The sequence below is a fragment of the Zophobas morio genome, unplaced genomic scaffold, assembly GCF_036711695.1.
Source record: "Zophobas morio isolate AGI-343-1 ecotype UQ-CSIRO unplaced genomic scaffold, CSIRO_AGI_Zmor_V1 ptg000040l, whole genome shotgun sequence".
NCBI lineage: Eukaryota > Metazoa > Arthropoda > Insecta > Coleoptera > Tenebrionidae > Zophobas > Zophobas morio.
In genome coordinates, this window is record NW_026972145.1 from 5,546,484 (window position 1) to 5,566,691 (window position 20,208).

Consider the following 20,208-nt stretch of genomic DNA (forward strand, 5'->3'; position numbering starts at 1 on the left):
AACTGTCAAAAAAAAGGTAACATTCTAGTTCTTCTAATTCTTGTACTTAATTATGTTAAATCAAAATTGTCTAATCAGGGTTACCATTCCGGCCCCGAGAACAACCCCAAACCACGCTACCTCGTCAGCTTCGCCCTCCGTGCAGTCGTCCATCGAGAAGTCCCTCGCCACCGACGACCGACTGCAGCTGCTCGACCTGCTGTATAACTGGAACCCCTTGATCAAAATATTCGTCGCACTCCTCGACCTGCCGGCCCTCTGCTGCGCCGCCCTCCGCGCCTCGTACAGCCCCTCGTCCCTGTGCCCCATCCGCCGCCACTCGTCCATCACGTGGTCCGTCTTCCTCAGGAAGTTCGCGATCTTGCTCGTGAGCGCGTTCGAGGCGGTCTGCGCGTCCTCGTGGGCCGGCACCGCCGTCACGTTCTGCCGCATCCTCCCCTTGCACCCCAGCACGAACGTCAAGTTGGCGTCGAACACCACCGGCGACTCCTCGCGCCCGTTCAGCTCTTCGGTCCGCGCGCGGGCGCCCACCTGCGGGAACACCCTCCGCGGCGCGCTCCAGGACCTGGTGCTGCCGGTGGAGCTCGGCGACGGCGAGCGCGACACCACCGTGAGGTTGCGCAGCGGGCGCGTGTGGAACATGAGCGAGGGCGGGTCGGCGAAGCCGCGGCGCACGGGCGTGAAACGGCGGGGCGGCGCCGGGGGCGGCAGGCCCGCCAAGCTGGACGACGTGCTCAACGGGAAGGAGGCGTCGCTGCCGCAGCTGGAGGAGCGGAAGAAGGACGATGTGGAGAAGCTGGACGGCGTTACCGGCATTGTTTTTTTTTGTTTTTGGTTTTTTTTAGACGTGGACGCGGCGAGGAGCGGGTTGCTACTGGCGAATTGTCGTGTGTGTGATTTTAAAATAACGGGATGGAGGAGCGCGAACGACGGCTGGATGCTGCGAGGTGGTTAAAATTAGAGCGATTCATTCTTGATGCTTGTTGTTAAAGCGAGAAGTATACGTGATATGGAGGAAAGTTGGTGGTTTCCGGGGTCTGTGACGGGTTGGTTTGGATGACGTCAGAGAGTTTTTCCCGTGGATGCATTCGATGCATTTGAATTAAATAGTTGCGTTACTTCGAATGAATTTTTCTTCTAAATATTTTAAATAAATTTTCGGTATATTTCAAAGTGAAAAGAATTATTTAGTAGGTGATTCAATGTTGACCTCTTTCCAAATCCAAAACTAAAAAAAAAACACAGCGAATTTTTGAGAATTTCGAAAAATTTCGATATTTCAACGGACGATTCTGGAGTTATCAAAAAAACGCGACCGGAAGTGATTTCTGCGACTCGAAATCTACAAGAAAATGTATTTAGTTAAGTTTCGAAAATGTCAAAATTTGGCCGAAATGTGAAGAAAACATTTGGAAAATTTTCACTTTTCAAAAAGTTGTCCAAAAATTCTGAAAAAATTCAGGGACGTAGATCTCGACATGCCGATTCCAAAAATATAGGGTGTTGATGGTCACGGATCAACATTTTCGAAGGGACCGCTACGAAATGCGAATTTTTGAGAATTTCTAAAAATCTCGATATTTCAACGGTCGATTCCGGAAAAACGGTTGCAGTTATCAAAGAAACGAAGCCGGAACTGAGTTCTAGAGCTCGAAATCTACAAGAAAATGTGTTTAGTTGAGTTTCGAAAATGTCAAAATTTGGCCGAAATGTGAAGAAGGGGGGACCATTGGAAAAATTTCACTTTTAAAAAAGTTGTCTAAAAATTCTTAAAAAATTCAGGGACGCAGATCTCGACATGCTGATTCCAAAAATATAGGGTGTTGATGGTCACGGACCAACATTTTCGAAAGAATCGCTATGAAATGCGAATTTTTGAAAATTTCTAAAAATCTCGATATTTCGACGCTCGATTCCGGAAAAACGGTTGCAGTTATCAAAGAAACGAGGCCGGAAGTGAGTTCTAGAGCTCGAACTCTACAAGAAAATGTGTTTAGTTGTGTTTCGAAAATGTCAAAATTTGACCGAAATGTGAAGAAGCGAAAAATTTCACTTTTCAAAAAGTTGTCAAAAAATTCTGAAAAAATTCAGGGACGTAGATCTCGACATGCTGGTTCCAAAAATATAGGATGTTGATGGCCCCGGAGCAACATTTTCGAAAGAATCGCTACGAAATGCGAATTTTTGAAAATTTCTAAAAATTTCGATTTTTCAACAGACGATTTTGGAAAAACGGCTACAATTATCAAAGAAACGAGGCCGGAACTGCGTTCTAGAGCTCGAAATCTACAAGAAAATGTGTTTAGTTGAGTTTCGAAAATGTGAAAATTAGGCCGAAATGTGAAGAAGGGGGGACCATTGGAAAAATTTCACTTTTAAAAAAGTTATCTAAAAATTCTGAAAAAATTCAGGGACCTAGATCTCGACACGCTGATTCCAAAAATATAGGGTGTTGATGGTCACGGATCAACATTTTTGAAAGAACCGCTACGAAATGCGAATTTTTGAGAATTTCTAAAAATCTCGATATTTCAACGGTCGATTCCGGAAAAACGGTTGCAGTTATCAAAGAAACGAAGCCGGAATTGAGTTCTAGAGCTCGAAATCTACAAGAAAATGTGTTTAGTTGAGTTTCGAAAATGTCAAAATTTGGCCGAAATGTGAAGAAGGGGGGACCATTGGAAAATTTTCACTTTTCAAAAAGTTGTCCAAAAATTCTGAAAAAATTCAGGGACGTAGATCCCGACATCCCGATTCCAAAAATATAGGGTGTTGATGGTCACGGATCAACATATTCGTAGGAACCGCTACGAAATGCAAATTTTTGAGAATTTCTAAAAATCTCGATATTTCAACGGTCGATTCCGGAAAAACGGTTGCAGTTATCAAAGAAACGAGGCCGGAACTGAGTTCCAGAGCTCGAAATCTACAAGAAAATGTGTTTAGTTGAGTTTCGAAAATGTCAAAATTTGGCCGAAATGTGAAGAAGGGGGGGACCATTGGAAAATTTTCACTTTTCAAAAAGTTGTCCAAAAATTCTGAAAAAAATTAGGGATGTAGATCTCGACATGCTGATTCCAAAAATATAGGGTGTTGATGGTCACGGATCAACATTTTCTTAGGAACCGCTACGAAATGCGAATTTTTGAGAATTTCTAAAAATCTCGATATTTCAAAGGTCGATTCCGGAAAAACGGTTGCAGTTATCAAAGAAACGAAACCGGAACTGAGTTCTAGAGCTCGAAATCGACAAGAAAATGTGTTTAGTTGAGTTTCGAAAATGTCAAAATTTGGCCGAAATGTGAAGAAGGGGGGACCATTGGAAAAATTTCACTTTTATAAAAAAGTCCAAAAATTCTGAAAAAATTCAGGAACGTAGATCTCGACATGCTGATTCCAAAAATATAGGGTGTTGATGGTCACGGATCAACATTTTCGAAAGAATCGCTATGAAATGCGAATTTTTGAAAATTTCTAAAAATCTCGATATTTCAACGGTCGATTCCGGAAAAACGGTTGCTATTATCAAAAAAACGAGGCCGGAAGTGAGTTCTAGAGCCCGAAATCTACTAGAAAATGTATTTGGTTAAGTTTCGAAAATGTCAAAAATTGGCCGAAATTTGAAGAAAAAAATTCTCAAAAAATTCACGACATGTTGATTCCAAAAATATAGTTATACAAATTTACACGAAATAGTGATAGTTTTATACAGATTTCCGTAAGGTGATTTTGATGTTTTTCTAAACGTTTTCAGATGATATTTTAGATGATCAATCATTTCAAAGTTGACCTCTTTGGCAATGAAAACCCAAAGAAAAAAAATCGAACACTTTTACTTCGAGAACAACAAAAGATAAATCGAAAATTGATTAAAAAACAAAATTCAAAAAACATGATGCGAATCTCGCCATGTAACCCATTTTTTAGTGCCACTAAACTGTTTTTTTACACATCGCCAAAAACACTCTCAGCTAATCCACACACCGGCGCTCACAAACAGACCCCGCCACATTAATCACCCAGAATTCCAAAACAAGCGTCCATACATCGATGAGTTTACTTTCCGAAATTCCTCCCAACCGCCATCAAAATTGTTGGTACAATCCCCGCCGATTTCGCATCCGCCCAAAACCACCGACAACAAAAAACAAAAATAAAGGTGTCCGTAAATCGGCTCTCGTCACGCCGAACGGTAAACGCCCATGCTCGTGCCACGCTTCCGCCACCGATATACAGTGCAGACGCAAAAACAAGCAACAAACGCGCTCTTAAAATTAGCGCCGCCGCCGTTTGGGCGCGCGCCAAAATTTCGAACCCGCGTTTATTTTTTTCCAGATTTTTCGACAACACGCCAACAACGCTGAATGATTGTCTTGCAACTGCAACGGAGACGTTTTGGGCGCTCGCCCCAAAAACTTGGCACCGTTGCCAAAATTACCGTCAAGGTCGTTGAACCGCCAAACCGAATTTCGATCTAGGAGTTTGGAGTGTGTGTCGTACCTTCGCTTCCAGTTTGTCGTTTTCGTGCTTCAGGGTCGTCCTCTCGCTCTCCAGTTTTTCGAGTTTCGTTTTGAGCGCTTCGAGTTCGTCCTGGAACGTGAGAAAAATTCAGGTGAGATGTGCTGGCACGTGCTGGGAAAAAATCGGCGCGGTGGGATTTTGGCACGGCGTTTAGTGCATAAATTTTCGATTGGACAGGTCAGGAATCGGATGGGGATCGTGACCCTGACCCTCCCCGGCTGAGTTGCGCTATTATCATAATCATAGAGGAGGCGTAGAAAGTGTGTCGGGCTAGAGATATTTGCTCAACCTTTTCTTGGAAAACTAACATCCACGAAAATGAGTTGTTTTGTATTAAAACATTACTTTTCTTTAAAATCACACCTCTTTGTAATCGAGTCCATCGGTTGAAATTGAAAAAAAAAAAAAAAAACAAATTGTGTAACAATTTTTCGAAATTTCATTTTTAGGACTTTTCGGTGATTTGGTTCTTCTATTTTTCGACTTTTCGATTTCTCTACAAAAAAATAATAATAAAAAAAAAATTACCGTCTTCATCCTGAGCTCTTCCTCGGTCCTGTGTACATTCAAAAGCGGCGTGACCCTCACCAGCAGCCGCCACCACGGCCAATCCCGAACCATCAGGAACTTCCTCACGTTCCTCTGGATGCAGCGCACCGCAAGATCTTGCAGTTTGCGCTGGGCGAGACGGCGTCGTGCCAAATAGCCCCGACAATGGGCTTGGAGGTGTACCACCATCCCGGCGAGCCGTTCGTCCCGCTGGGACTCCAGCTGGGACAGGACCCCATTGCGGAAAAATATCTGCAAGCAAAAACACACCGTTAGTCCAGGACAACAAAGTTGTTGCCAAAGAGTTTATTTTGGCTTTTAGCAGGGACACTCGGACGTATTTCTATGCTTTCGAATGGGTGATGTAACTATTGGCAATTGGTCCGATACATCCGCTTTTTTACTAATACTAATTGTTTGCCTATTTTTATTTGTCGCGAGATAATCGGAATTATTGTTGACCTATGCGTGTTTGTATTTCTTTTTGTGCGGTTGCCAAGTGTTACACTTGTGAAAGTACTTTGTTTTACTTGCGCAGCTCGTATTTTAAATTGGCGAAAGTAGACCGAATTTGTTACAATTGGAAGATTGATTAAAATTAAGTTATTTGATACGGGACGTCGACAATATTAATTCTTTGAATTTAGAATAACTTTATTGTAGCGATTCTAATTCATACGTACACTACACACATTAAACATACATTAATTCAGTTAAGTTCTAAAAATTGAAACATCGGAATATGGATAATGAGAAATAAAAAAACTTTAAAAATCGAAATGCAAAAAATCGAAAGATTCAGCAATTGAAACATGAAAAAATGTCGAGAAATAGAAACATGAAAAAAAACTGAAAATTCGAAAAGTCAAAATATTGACAAAATTAAGAAAATCAAAAAATTTAAAATTTTAAAAATCGAAAAACGGTAAAATCGAAATAGCCCAAATTTAAAAAATGGCAAAATTAAAAATTGGAAAACTGAAGAATTCGAAATAAAAAAAAAATCGAAAAATTGAAGAATTGAAAAACTGAAATTTAGACGCCAAAAATTGAAAAATCGAAAAATTGGAAACTCGTAAAACTGAACTATCGGTAAATTGAGAAGTGGGAAAATAAAAAAAATCGGGAAAGTGAACTATGAAAAGTTGAGTAAACGAAAAATTTTAAATCCTGAAATCGAAAAATCGTAAAGTTCCAAAATTGAAAAACAGGAAAATTGATTAATCGAAAATTCGAAGAAAAATTCACCAATCGGGATATTGAAAAACCTCAAAACTGAAACATCGAAAAGTCGAAAAACCGAGATAGTCACAATCACAAAATTAAAAATATTTTATAAGTTTAAATAAATGAAAAAAAAAAAAAAACTGATAAGTTTAAAGACTAATCGGGAAATTGAACGCTCGAAAAATTGAAAAATCGTAATCGAAACATCAAAAAAGTCGAGAAAAATAAAACTAAAGAAATCGAATAAAATTAGAAGGAAAATGAATCGAAAAAATTTAAAAATCCCAACACTAAAACATCGAAAAATTGAAATACCGAAAAATTGAGAAATTGAAGAATTGAAAAAGTGAAGAATCCCAAAAATGAAACATCGGAGAATTGAAAAATCGAAAAACGGAAAACCTGAAAAATCGAAAATTCAAAAACCAAAAATCGAAAAATCTAAAAATCAAAAACTCGAAAAATCGAAAAGTTGAAAAATCGAAAAAATTTAAAAAGCCCAAAACTGAAACATCGAAAAATTGAGAAATCGAGAAATTGCAAAATCGGGAAATCAAGTCGAAAAACCGAAATTTTAAAAAATCGAAAAATTGAAAAACTAAAAATCTGAAAAATCGAAAAATTGAGGAATTTAAAAACGGAAAAATAAAAAAATTTAACAATTGTAGAACTGAAATATGTATTGGTAAATTGAAAAATTGAAAAATAAAAAAAAAATCTGGGAATCGAAAAATTTTAAATCGTGAAATTGAAAAATTGAAAAAGTAAAAAGTCGAGAAATCGAAATATCATAATGATGAAAACCGTTATAATTGAATAATTAAAATATTGAAAAGTTCCAAAATTGAAATACAGGAAAATTGATAAATCGAAAGATCCAAAAACTGAAAATTGACGAATCGGAATATTGAAAAAATCCCAAAATTGAAAAATCGAAAGATCGAAAAAACGAAACATCAAAAAATCAAAAATTAAAAAATTGAAAAATCTAGAAAGTAAAAAATCAAGAAATCGAAAAATCGAAATAGCCCAAATTTAAAAAAAATGGCAAAATCAAAAATTGGAAAACTGAAGAATTCGAAATAAAAAAAAAATCGAAAAATTAAAAATATTGATTTTAAAATTTCGAAAGGTTGAAGAATTGAAAAACTGAAAAATCAAGAAGTTGAAAAATCAAACTTTAGAAAGTTTAAATTAAAAAAATCGAAAAATCAAAAATTTAGACGCCAAAAATTGAAAAAACGAAAAATTGGAAACTCGTAAAACTGAACTATCGGTAAATTGAGAAATGGGAAAATGAAAAAAATCGGGAAAGTGAACTATGAAAAGTTGAGTAATCGAAAAATTTTAAATCCTGAAATCGAAAAATCGTAAAGTTCCAAAATTGAAAAACAGGAAAATTGAAACATCGAAAAGTCACAATCACAAAATTAAAAACATTTTATAAGTTGAAATAAAAAAAAAACTGATAAGTTTAACGACTAATCGGGAAATTGAACACTCGAAAAATTGAAAAATCGTAAAATCGAGAAGTCAAAAAATGAAAAGATCGTGAAATCGAAACATCAAAAAAATCAGAAAAATAAAACTAAAGAAATCGAATAAAATTATAAGGAAAATGAAGCGAAAAAATTTAAAAATCCCAACACTAAAACATCGAAAAATTGAAATTCCGAAAAATTGAGAAATTGGAGAATTGAAAAAGTGAAGAATCCCAAAAATGAAACATCGGAGAATTGAAAAATCGAAAAATGGAAAACCTGAAAAATCGAAAATTCAAAAACCAAAAATCGAAAAATTCTAAAAAAACGAAAAATTGAAAAATAGAAAAGTTGAAAAACTGAAAAAACGAGATATCGAAACATCAAAAAATTGAAAATTGAAAAATCTAAAAATCGAAAATTAAAAAAATCGAAAAAGCAAAAATCGAGAAACCGAAAAATCGTAAAGTTGAAAAATCGAAAAAAAATGAAAAAGCCCAAAACTGAAACATCGACAAATTGAGAATTCGAGAAATTGCAAAATCGGGAAATCAAGTCGAAAAACCGAAATTTTAAAAAATCGAAAAATTGAAAGACCAAAAATCTGAAAAATTGAAAAATTGAGGAATTGAAAAATGGAAAAATCAAAAATCTAACAATTGTAGAACTGAAATATAGGTAAATTGAAAAATTGAAAAATTGAAAAAGTAAAAAGTCGAGAAATCGAAATATCATAATGATGAAAACCGTTATAATTGAATAATCAAAATATTGAAAAGTTCCAAAATTGAAATACAGGAAAATTGATTAATCGAAAGATCCAAAAACTGAAAATTGACGAATCGGAATATTGAAAAAAATCCCAAAATTGAAAAATCTAGAAAGTAAACAATCAAGAAATCGAAAAATTGAAATATGGAAAAACTGAGAAACCGAAAAAATAACAAAATCGAGAAATCGAAAACAAAAAAAAAAATTGAGAAATTGAAAATCGAAAAAGTCGAGAAATGGCAAAATAAAAAAATCGAAAAATCCAAAATTCGGAAACTCAAAAAATCGAAAATTTAAACGCCAAAAATTGAAAAATTGGAGACTCGCCAAACTGAAATACCGGAAAACTTTGAAATCGAAAAATAAAAAAAATCGGAAAATCGAAAAAATCCCAAAAATGAACTAACGAAAAATTGAGTAATCGAGAAATTTAAAATCGTGAAATTGAAAAATTGTGAATATGTAATCGAAAGATCGTGAAATCGTAACATCGAAAAAATCGAGAAAATAAAACTAAAGAAATCGAATAAAATTAGAAGGAAAATGAATCCAAAAAATTTAAAAATCCCAACACTAAAACATCGAACAATTGGAAATTCGAAAAATTGAAATACCGAAAAATTGAGAAACTGAAGAATTGAAAAAGTGAAGAATCCCAAAAATGAAACATCGGAGAATGGAAAAATCGAAAAACGGAAAACCTGAAAAATCGAAAATTCAAAAACCAAAAATCGAAAAATCTAAAAGTCAAAAACTCGAAAAATCGAGAAACCGAAAAATCGAAAATTTAGAAAAGCCAGAAATTGAAAATTCTAAAAACTGGGGACAAAAAAAATCGAAAAATCAAAAATTGTAAAAAACGAAAAATTGAAAAATTTGAAACTTGAAAAATAGAAAAGTCGAGGAACTGAAAAAACGAGATATCGAAACATCAAAAAATTGAAAATTGAAAAATCTAAAAATCGAAAATTAGCCCAAAATTGAAACATCGAAAAATTGAGAAATCGAGAAATTGCAAAATCGGGAAATCAAGTCGAAAAACCGAAATTTTGAAAAATCGAAAATCGAAAGATTCAAAAACTGAAAATTGACGAATCGGAATATTGAAAAAATCCCAAAATTAAAAGATCGAAAACACGAAACATCAAAAAATCAAAAATTTTGAGAAAAAATTAAAGAAACGAAAAACTGAAAAATCGTAAAACTGAAATATGGAAAAACTGAGAAACCGAAAAAATAACAACATCGAAAAATCGAAAAAAAAAAATTGAGAAACTGAAGAATCGAAAAACTGAAAAATCCCAAAAATGGAATTGAAAAATTGAGAAATTGAAAATCGAAAAAGTCGAGAAATGGCAAAATAAAAAAATCGAAAAATCCAAAATTCGGAAACTCAAAAAATCGAAAATTTAAACGCCAAAAATTGAAAAATTGGAGACTCGTAAAACTGAAATACCGGAAAATTTTGAAATCGAAAAATAAAAAAAATCGGGAAATCGAAAAAATCCCAAAAATGAACTAACGAAAAACTGAATAATCGAGAAATTTAAAACCGTGAAATTGAAAAATTGTCAATATGTAATTGAAAAATCGCAAAAGTAAAAAATCGAGAAATTGAAAGATCGTGAAATCGAAACATCAAAAACTCCAAAAATTAAAAAATTGACAAAGTAAAAAATCAAGAAATTGAAAAATTCCAAAATTAAAACATCGAAAAATAAAAAAATCTAGAAATCGAAAATTTAAAAAACTGAGAATTTGAAAAATCGAAAAATTGGAACATCCCAAATATGAAAAAACCAAGAAAATGAAGAACTGACAACTGAAAAATCCTAAAACTTAAAATATCGAAAAATTCAGAAATCGATAGTTGAAAAATTGACAAACCAAAAAATCAAAAATTAAGAAAATTGTTACACAATATTGTTTTTTTTTTCAAAAATCTCGATGTCTATTATACAAATTCAACACCGATTCACGAACATCAAAGTTAAACCACCACGTAAAAAATCTTATTGCACCTTACTTTCCAAACTCTCTAATAAAAATAGGCAGATGCAAATCGGTAATAACCATAAAACATCAACGTGAAGACTTTGAATGAATTTCACAAGGCATTAAACCTTTGTTCGTGGGAAACCAATAAAAGCTAATGGACTCTCTTCTCCCAACGTCGGCGTTAAAAATCTCCACCTTTTGCAAGCGACAATCATCCAAGAAAGAGAATTCGAACACGCAACCGGAGAGAAAATGACGCTTATCTTCCGAGAATAATAATAAAAAAATAAGCAAATTAATAAGGAGCTAGACCGACATCACAATAGCACCAACGGAAGCAACAATTTTTATTCAATGTTTGCGGTTATTGTATCTGAAGTAATGATATTTAATAACAAAGTCGACGACCTGTCTTCTGAGGTAACGCTTTTTCGGGGTTGGCGGGGACTAAAATTGGCGCATTCAATATGATTAACAAATTAATGCGAACATTGCTGATTTATTTCATTAGTAATTTCCTTTTTAACGGCAATCTACGTGCTTGGGATACCAATTCGACGCATTACTGTACTCCATACAATGTATGCAATTTATTGCGCTTATGTAAAAGCTTGATTAAAAAATATCTACACGTGCCACATTAATTAACGAAATTAAATTTTAGCAGGCAAATCGAGGCCACACTTCTTCAGTAAAATGATACTTAACGAGCAATTACACGATTTCCACAAATAATTTAAACATGAGTGTGCGCTAATTGATATAATTGGTATAATGCGACGTTTCGAACCTTTTCCAATCGTACGTCTTCACAGTCCATTTCGTTTTCGTTTGAAATATTCCCGGAATCGTCGGAACAGTCGTCCGAATTGTAGTTGAGCTTTCTGACTTCATTGTCCTTCAGGTAAGTCAGGACGACTTTGTTCGTCGACAAGTCAGACTCCGAACTTTTGTTTTTTATTTCCTTGTTTTTCCTGTAGGTGTTTTTCCCGTTTCCTAGCTTGTTGGCTTCCAGTTTCTGGACGACTTCCTTCACGCTCTTCTCTTTGGGAGATTTGGTGACGAAGTCTCTTTTGGGGATCGCGAGGGTCAAAGACGCGACGTTTTTCCGAGTACTGCCACTGGTACGATCTAAACAATTTAGACCGGAGGGAGTGCTCGGAAAAGTCTTCCTCAAAGCCGGAGTTTTGACCGGGATCTTGCTTACTTTTCTGGGTTCTTGCAAACTCACGTCATGGGTGCTTTTAGCCTTGTTCAAAAGGTTGATCCTTTGGACCACTTCCTTCACTTTTGAGCTAGTTTTAGCTTGAGGGATTTCCGCCAGACTTTTCGTCTTCGTGGTCAGAGTTTTAGCTCTAGGCTTCGCTTTAACCTCTTGCGGAATTTCCGCCAGACTCTTCGTTTTCGTCTTCATCGTCTTAATACCGTCCGAACTGTCCAGAGGCTGCGATAAACTCTTCTTCAGAATGCACTTCGACTCGATGATACTACAAGTCTTCGCTTTTTGCAGCTTCGGTATCTTGGTGGCGGCGACGACCGCCGCCGCAGGCGGCTTATACTCATCCAAAATCCTATCGAAATTATCTATAACAATCTTCAGCTTGCTCTCCACGCTATCCTTCTTCTTGTACGTCAAATTCTCGTAGACGTGCTCGTTTTTCTTCGTCCATTTTTTCTGGAGAGGTTTGTTGACCGGTTTCAACTTCGTCGCCATCATCAGTGCATCTTCGCGCACGACCCGCCACAGCGCTTCACTTCGCGGTCGCGCTACTACTGATGGCCGCTCGTACCAAGAGTACCAAGACCGGTCCGGGTCTCCAACAGGTGGCGTCGAGACGCTCCTTCGTATTAGAAAGGCGTTATTAGCGGTACTCATCGATTTTTACCGATGCAAATCGAGATGAACCTGTTGCGGGGTCAACGGCCACTTTATCATCCAGAACTGGTCCTAGTGATCTCGAGACGACGCGACGCGATCAGCGAGCGCGCTTATTCGGCTATGGCAATCAAAGTCGAACGTAGGTCGCTGATTTGTTTGCAACGTTTAATCGCGGTAATAACTATAATAATACGGATTTCTTTCACACGCGTGCGTTTAGCGAGTCGGGACGTTAACCTGTGGAATTATTTTTTTTAAGTAATCCTGTCGTCGCACAATTAGATGCAAGGTGGATACCACTTTCACGTGAAAAATTCACACATCCGGTCACGTTGTCTGTTCGATGTAAAAATTTCATTCGATATATAATAGCGCGTGAATTAATTGCAGAAATTTATAAATAATGACTTCATTATATAAAGGGAAAAATTGCTGCTATGAGCGAAATTTACATAATGGATGTAATTAATGGCGCCACTTTTTTCGGTTTGCAAATTAAGCTAATAAATAATAAGTTATCGTTGTAAAATGAAATTGCGCTTTCGCGACTGAAGCGAATTATCCTTCCAAGGGAGACGAATCGAGCAAGGTAAATCAAAAAAAGATTCTGAATGGAAATTACATATAAAGAATATACCAGAAAACTGTAACTGCGTGTTTTGTATAAAAAAAAAAATTATATAAAAAAACCACAAACCAAGTTTAATACGTATAGGATTTTTTCAAAATTTTCAAAAAACAACTCACTACTAAAAAATAAAGCACGAAAACAAACATCCAATATTTTATTGTTTTCGGTTTGTGCATATTGTGAATTTATAGGTTTTATTGGGTATTCATTTCTCTTTCGAAAGTCTTTTAGCTTAAATCTGGACGTTTTCGGTAAAATTTTAATCACTTTAATAATGATTCTCAAGTTCTTAAAATATTAAATTAATATCATGGTTGTCCAATCAGATTCGTCTTTAATTAAGAACCAATCAAATTAATCACTCATTTTATTGGCTGTGAGACGAAAAGTTGATTTTATATTGATAAACAGTAGTAAAATAGACTAAAAGGTACAATTAATCCCACCCACCTGCGTCTGCATTTCATTGGCTTATTTCATTTATTGGGAGATGACAATTGAACTCTATGGCAAGTCGAATCTAATTAAAAAACCTCAACGTGTGTCGAGTGGCCGAATCTATGCTTACAATACTTCAAACTGGCCCCGCCCACCCACCCTTTTTTCGTTCTAATCACTCATTTTATTGGACAAAAAGTGGCATTTCCAATGAAATGTAGATAACATGAAAAAATAACCCCACCCACCTCTGCTTTTGAATTTCATTGGTTATTTGATCAGATAAAATTGAATTTTATTTTGCGCTTAAAAAAATTCAAAGTGACCCCGCCCACCCACCCGGTTTTCTTTCTGATTATTATTTGGTTCTTATTTTTTGCCAAAACTGGTCTGATCTCAGGAATTTAACTTTCTTATTCATAATCATTTTCCCAAAATTTTGAATTTTTCTTTTATTGTGTTGATCCCAAGTTTAAATATTCTGAATTTATAACTTTTATCTTTTTGACGTTTTCGGTAAAATTTTAATCACTTTAACTTTATTTTTCAAGTTCTTAAAATACTAAAATTTTTGTAAATTCTATAAAGATTGAATTTTATTTTGTCAAGCCTTTAAATTCTTTCAAACTTCTCAGATCATTTTCAAATTCTTCCAAAAACGAAATATCAGGGGCCTTCAAATTTTTGTAATTTTTTTTCAAATAAAAAAATGCACTTCGACTCATTTAAAATCTTTCAAAAATACAATGCCAAAACTCTTTCAAACTTCTCCAAAAATATAACACCAGGACCCTCAAAATCATTTTCAAATACTACCAAAAACTAAACATTTAAATGTTTTCAAATTTAAAAAGTTATTTCAGCAAAGACCCCAGGATTTTCTCAAATTAAAACAACACACTCGGAGCATACAATTTTTTCAAATTTAAAAAAATGCCCTTTGATTTTTGCAAAATCTTTCAAAAATAAAAAACCAAAGGTTCATAAAATTCTATCAAAACTTCTCTCAAGGTATAACACCCTAGATCATCTAATTTTTTAAATCAAAAAAGGACCCTTGGCATTTTGGTATTTTGAGGAATTGGGGACTCTGGTGTTTTGGATTTCAGGATTTTTGTGTTTTGAGGATTTGAGAATTTCAATGTGCTGAAGATTTGGGGAATTTAGGGTTTTCAGGATTTGGGGATTTTAATGTTTTGAAGATTTGAGGATTTTTATGTTTTAAAAATTTGGTGATTTTGGTGCTTTCAAGATTTGGGGATTTTAATGTTTTGATGATTTGGGGATTTTGGTGTTTTGAGGACTTGAGGATTTTGGTTTTTTGAGGATGAGGATTTTTGTGTTTTGAAAATTTGAGGATTTTGGTGAAAAAAAGTCGAAAAACGGATAAAAAATTGAGAAATGGAAACATTGGAAGATTGCAAAATCGAAAAACTTACCAGAAATCGAAAAATAAAAAAAAAATGAAAAATTTAAGTTCATAATCAAGAAACCGAAAAACTGAAAAATTGATAAACAGAAAAATCAAGAAATCGAAAAATTGATTTTTGTGTTATGAACATTTGGAGATTTTGATGTTTTGAGAATTTGGGGATTTTAATGATTTGAAGATTTGAGGATTTTGAGGTTTTAAAAATTTGGTGATTTTGGTGTTTTGAGGATTTGGGGATTTTGGTGTTTTGAGGATTTAGAAATTTTGATGTTTACAAGATTTGGGGATTTTGGTATTTTGAGGATTTTGGTTTTTTGAGGATGAGGATTTTTGTGTTTTGAAAATTTGAGGATTTTGCTGAAAAAAAGCCGAAAAACGGATAAAAAAAATTGAGAAATGGAAACATTGGAAGACTGAAAAATCGAAAAACTTGCCAGAAATCGAAAAATTTTAAATTTGGAAAATGATAAAATCCAAAAATTGAAAAACCGACATCGGAAAATCAAAAAAATGAAAAATTTAAAATTTAAGTACATAATCAAGAAACCGAAAAACTGAAAAATTGATAAACAGAAAAATCAAGAAATCGAAAAATTGATTTTTGTGTTATGAACATTTGGAGATTTTGATGTTTTGAGAATTTGGGGATTTTAATGATTTGAAGATTTGAGGATTTTGAGGTTTTAAAAATTTGGTGATTTTGGTGTTTTGAGGATTTGGGGATTTTGGTGTTTTCCGGATTTAGGAATTTTGATGTTTACAAGATTTGGGGATTTTGGTGTTTTGAGGATTTTGGTTTTTTGAGGATGAGGATTTTTGTGTTTTAAAAATTTGAGGATTTTGCTGAAAAGAAGCCGAAAAACGGATAAAAAAAATTGAGAAATGGAAACACTGGAAGACTGAAAAATCGAAAAATTTACCAGAAATCGAAAAATTTTAAATTTGGAAAATGATAAAATCCAAAATTGAAAAACCGACATTGAAAAATTCCAAAACTAAAATGTCGAAAAATTGGGAAATCGAAAAATCAAAAAAAAATGAAAAATTTAAAATTCAAGTAATCAAGAAACCGAAAAACTGAAAAATTGATAAACAGAAAAACCGAGAAATCGAAAAATTGACTTTTGTGTTATGAAAATTTGGAGATTTTGAGGTTTTAAAAATTTGGTGATTTTGGTGTGTTGAGGACTTGAGGCTTTTGGTTTTTTGAGGATGAGGATTTTTGTGTTTTGAAAATTGGAGGATTTTGGTGAAAAAAAGTCGAAAAACCGATTAAAAAATGAGAAATGGAAACATTAGAAGATTGAAAAATCGAAAAACTGACCAGAAATCGAAAAATTTTATATTTGGAAACTGATAAAATCCAAAAATTGAAAAACTGACATTGAAAAATTCCAAAATTAAAACGTCGAAAAATTGGGAAATCGAAAAATCAAAAAAATGAAAAATTTAAAATTCAAGTAATCAAGAAACCGAAAAACTGAAAAATTGATAAACAGAAAAACCGAGAAATCGAAAAATTGATTTTTGTGTTATGAAAATTTGGAGATTTTGATGTTTTGAGAATTTGGGGATTTTAATGATTTGAAGATTAGAGGATTTTGAGGTTTTAAAAATTTGGTGCATTTGGTGTTTTGAGGATTTGGGGATTTTGGTGTTTTGAGGATTTGAGGATTTTGGTTTTTTGAGAATGAGGATTTTTGTGTTTTGAAAATTTGAGGATTTTGGTGAAAAAAAGTCGAAAAACGGATAAAAAATTTAGAAATGGAAACATTGGAAGATTGAAAAATCGAAAAATTTACCAGAAATCGAAAAATTTTAAATTTGGAAAATGATAAAATCCAAAAATTGAAAAACCGACATTGAAAAATTCCAAAACTAAAATATCGAAAAATTGGGAAATCGAAAAATCGAGATAACAAAACCACGCAAAATCGAAAAATCAAAAAAATGAAAAATGAAAAATTGAAAATTTTGAAATTTAAATAATCAAAAAATTGAAAAACTGAAAAAATGATAAACTGGAAAACTGAGAAATAGAAAAATTGATTTTTGTGTTGTGAGGATTTGGACATTTTGGTGTTTTGAGGATCTAAATACACTAGGGTCGCCAGGGAGCTCCTAAGATTTTTTCAAATAAAAAAAACCTTTAGATTATTTCGAACTCTTTGAAAAATAATGCACCAGAGACCTCTGAGATTTTTTCAAAATCCTCCAAAAATAAAATACCAGGACCCCAAAGATAATTTTCAAATGATTTCAAAAACAAATCAGGAAAATTTTTTCAAAATTAAAAAATTAAATACACTAGGGTCCCAGGGATCTTGTCTAAAACAAAACATCCCGGGTTCGCCAGATTTTTTTAAATTCTTATTTCAAACTCTTTCAAAAATAAAACATCTGGAAATTTTTCCAAAAAACGAAACATCAGGGATCTCCAAACTTTTTTTTTCAAATTCTTTCAAAAAAAAAACATCCGCGGCTCTCAGGATTGTTTCAAATTTAAAAACATTTCAAAACTCAAATACACTAGAAATTTCAGGGGATTTTTTCAAATTCTTGCTAACCCAAAACTCCTAAGGTTGTTTCAAATTTAATTTTTGACACCAGGGGTCCCCAAGATTCTAACGTCAGTGGGAAAATTCCAACTATTCGAAATTCCCTTTGAATCTAACCAAAAAATCGGTACAAAAGCGAGAAATTCATTGCTCGAGAAGTAAAAACTTCAAAGAAATCTCCGACCACGATAGTGTACTAAAATCTGCAGCAAAGTAAGTTAAACAAACAAAGTCCGTCCAGTTTTCTCTATAACGAAACTGTTATTAGCAACATATATGCCAGCACTCCAATATTTACAAAGTCATCAGTACGACGAGTATTAATTATATTTAATACATCCTTTCACAAGTAATATCATTAACTTTATTGTTAAACAACCGACCAGTTTAAACTTTAACAAACTTTCGAGTCACTCTTGAATGGAAAATTTCGCCGATGGATGCAACATTGTATCGCTTATCATCACATCACTCAAATTCAGCGTTTCGTCACAACAAAAAAGAAATTTCAACAATCGCAGTTCCAAGTACGTTTTCTTGTCGAACGTGCGAAGCAATCGCTCGTTACATCACAACACTAAGGTGGGTAATCGAGGACGAGGAAATCACCGTTTGCCATATGACAAATCGGCCAGGAAACCAACGCGGGTCATGGGTCAACCGTGCCGAAGTATGTGCAAGTATTGAATAAAAGTAGGCCCACGCCGCACCGGAAATTCTCCATAACTGTTTTTATCTGTCGATCCGTGACAGGCCTTTAATTAAACAAACATAATATAACCATCGGTGACGTCACCGCCCCATCTACCATCATCTGCTGGTCGCTCCGGGAATTTTTTAGTAAATCGAAATCCGAATAATGAATTAGTGACGGTGTCGGGTGTGTCCTGTGGGTGAAAGTGGTACCAGAAATCGCCTTCCTCCCACGCCTAGAGTTCCGAAAATCGCACCAAAAACCATTTTCTAATATAATTAATCGGCAAAATTGAGATGCTAGCGTTGTTTCGAGGCGAAAATTCTAAAAATGTAGAAATCGCCAGTTCGTCAAGATTTATTTGAGGCCGAGAGGGAAATAAACGGGTCCGACGAGTCGACTAAAGCCGAAAAACAGTGACACAGTGCAGACTTTTCAGGTCGACTATCCAGTTAATCGATTTTTTCTTTCCCAAACAAACTTGATGGTTTAATTGCTGCTTTTTCGAACAGCAACTTAATTTACAGTTAAACCTTTCACTTTGAAGTACGCTTGTATAGGAGACGTGTTATTAAGTTGAGGACTTGACGTTGATTTTTTAACAATTTAATATGGAAGAAGTTAAGAACCAGTTTCTCTGATGCGGCGAATATTTATGTTTGTGTCGAAAAATGATGGTCGGGTTTCAATTCTTTCTTTCGGCGGTGGTGAATAACCTCGATAAAAAATTGGTAGAAGGTTATTTAGACAGAACTTTCCGTGCCCTTGAAGGAAAGTCAAATAAATCGCGTTTCTGAAAAGTACAAACCGTGGCGTTTCGAAAACTTGGAAAAATCGAAAAGGGAAGAATGGAATTAAAAATTTGGGAAATCGATGAGTCGAAAAATTGAAAAGTATAAAAACTGATGAATGTAAAACCCGAAAAATCGAACATTCGAGAAACTAAAAATCGAAAAACTGAGATTGGAAAATCAAGAAGTTAAAAAACTGAAGAATCAAATTCAAAAAACAAAAATTCTAAAAATTGAAAAAATGAATTCAAAAATTGAAAATTCGAAAATCGAGATTAAGAAAAATCGAGAAATCCAAGAATCGAAATATAGGAAAATTGAACTACCAAATGTGGAAAAATTGAAGTCGTATAATTGAAAACCTGATAAAAAAGTCAAATAAATCGCGTTTCTGAAAAGTACAAACCGTGGCGTTTCGAAAACTTCGAAAAATCGAAAAGGGAAGAATGGAATTAAAAATTTGGGAAATCTATGAGTCGAAAAATTGAAAAGTATAGAAACTGATGAATGTAAAACTTGAAAAATCGAACATTCGAGAAACTAAAAATCGAAAAACTGAGATTGGAAAATCAAGAAGTTAAAAAACTGAAGAATCAAAATCAAAAATCAAATATTCTAAAAATTGAAAAAATGAATTCAAAAATTGAAAATTCGAAAATCGAGATTAAGAAAAATCGAGAAATCCAAGAATCGAAATATAGGAAAATTGAAATATCAAATGTGGAAAAATTGAAGTCGTATAATTAAAAACCTGATAAAAAAGTCGAATAAATCGCGTTTCGGAAAAGTACAAACCATGGCGTTTCGAAAACTTCGAAAAATCGAAAAGGGAAGAATGGAATTAAAAATTTGGGAAATCGTTGAGTCGATAAATTGAAAAGTATAAAAACTGATGAATGTAAAACTTGAAAAATCGAACATTCGAGAAACTAAAAATCGAAAAACTGAGATTGGAAAATCAAGAAGTACAAAAACTGAAGAACCAAAATCAAAAATTCTAAAAATTGAAAAAATGAATTCAAAAATTGAAAATTCGAAAATCGAGAAATCCAAGAATCGAAATATAGGAAAACTGAAATGTCAAATGTGGAAAAATTCAAGTCGTATAATTAAAAACCTGATAAAAAAGTCAAATAAATCGCGTTTCTGAAAAGTACAAACCGTGGCGTTTCGAACACTTCGAAAAATCGAAAAGGGAAGAATGGAATTAAAAATTTGGGAAATCGATGAGTCGGAAA

General features: G+C 34.1%; 1 protein-coding gene across 4 annotated transcripts in view; it reads right to left on the reverse strand.

Annotated features, from left to right (window-relative positions):
* LOC135140709 (unconventional myosin-XVIIIa) overlaps positions 1–20,208 on the reverse strand; it is a 95,864-nt gene that overhangs the window by 8,020 nt on the left and 67,636 nt on the right. For 2 of the 4 annotated variants that reach the window (XM_064071363.1, XM_064071364.1), the window contains 2 exons: positions 5,050–5,322; positions 4,501–4,590 (listed from right to left, as the gene is read on the reverse strand). In XM_064071363.1, the coding sequence (XP_063927433.1) occupies positions 4,501–4,590; positions 5,050–5,322 (363 nt within the window). Of the gene's footprint in view, positions 1–120; positions 862–4,500; positions 4,591–5,049; positions 5,323–11,337; positions 12,443–20,208 lie in introns of those variants that run through there. The other 2 variants (XM_064071365.1, XM_064071366.1) reach the window with 2 other exon arrangements.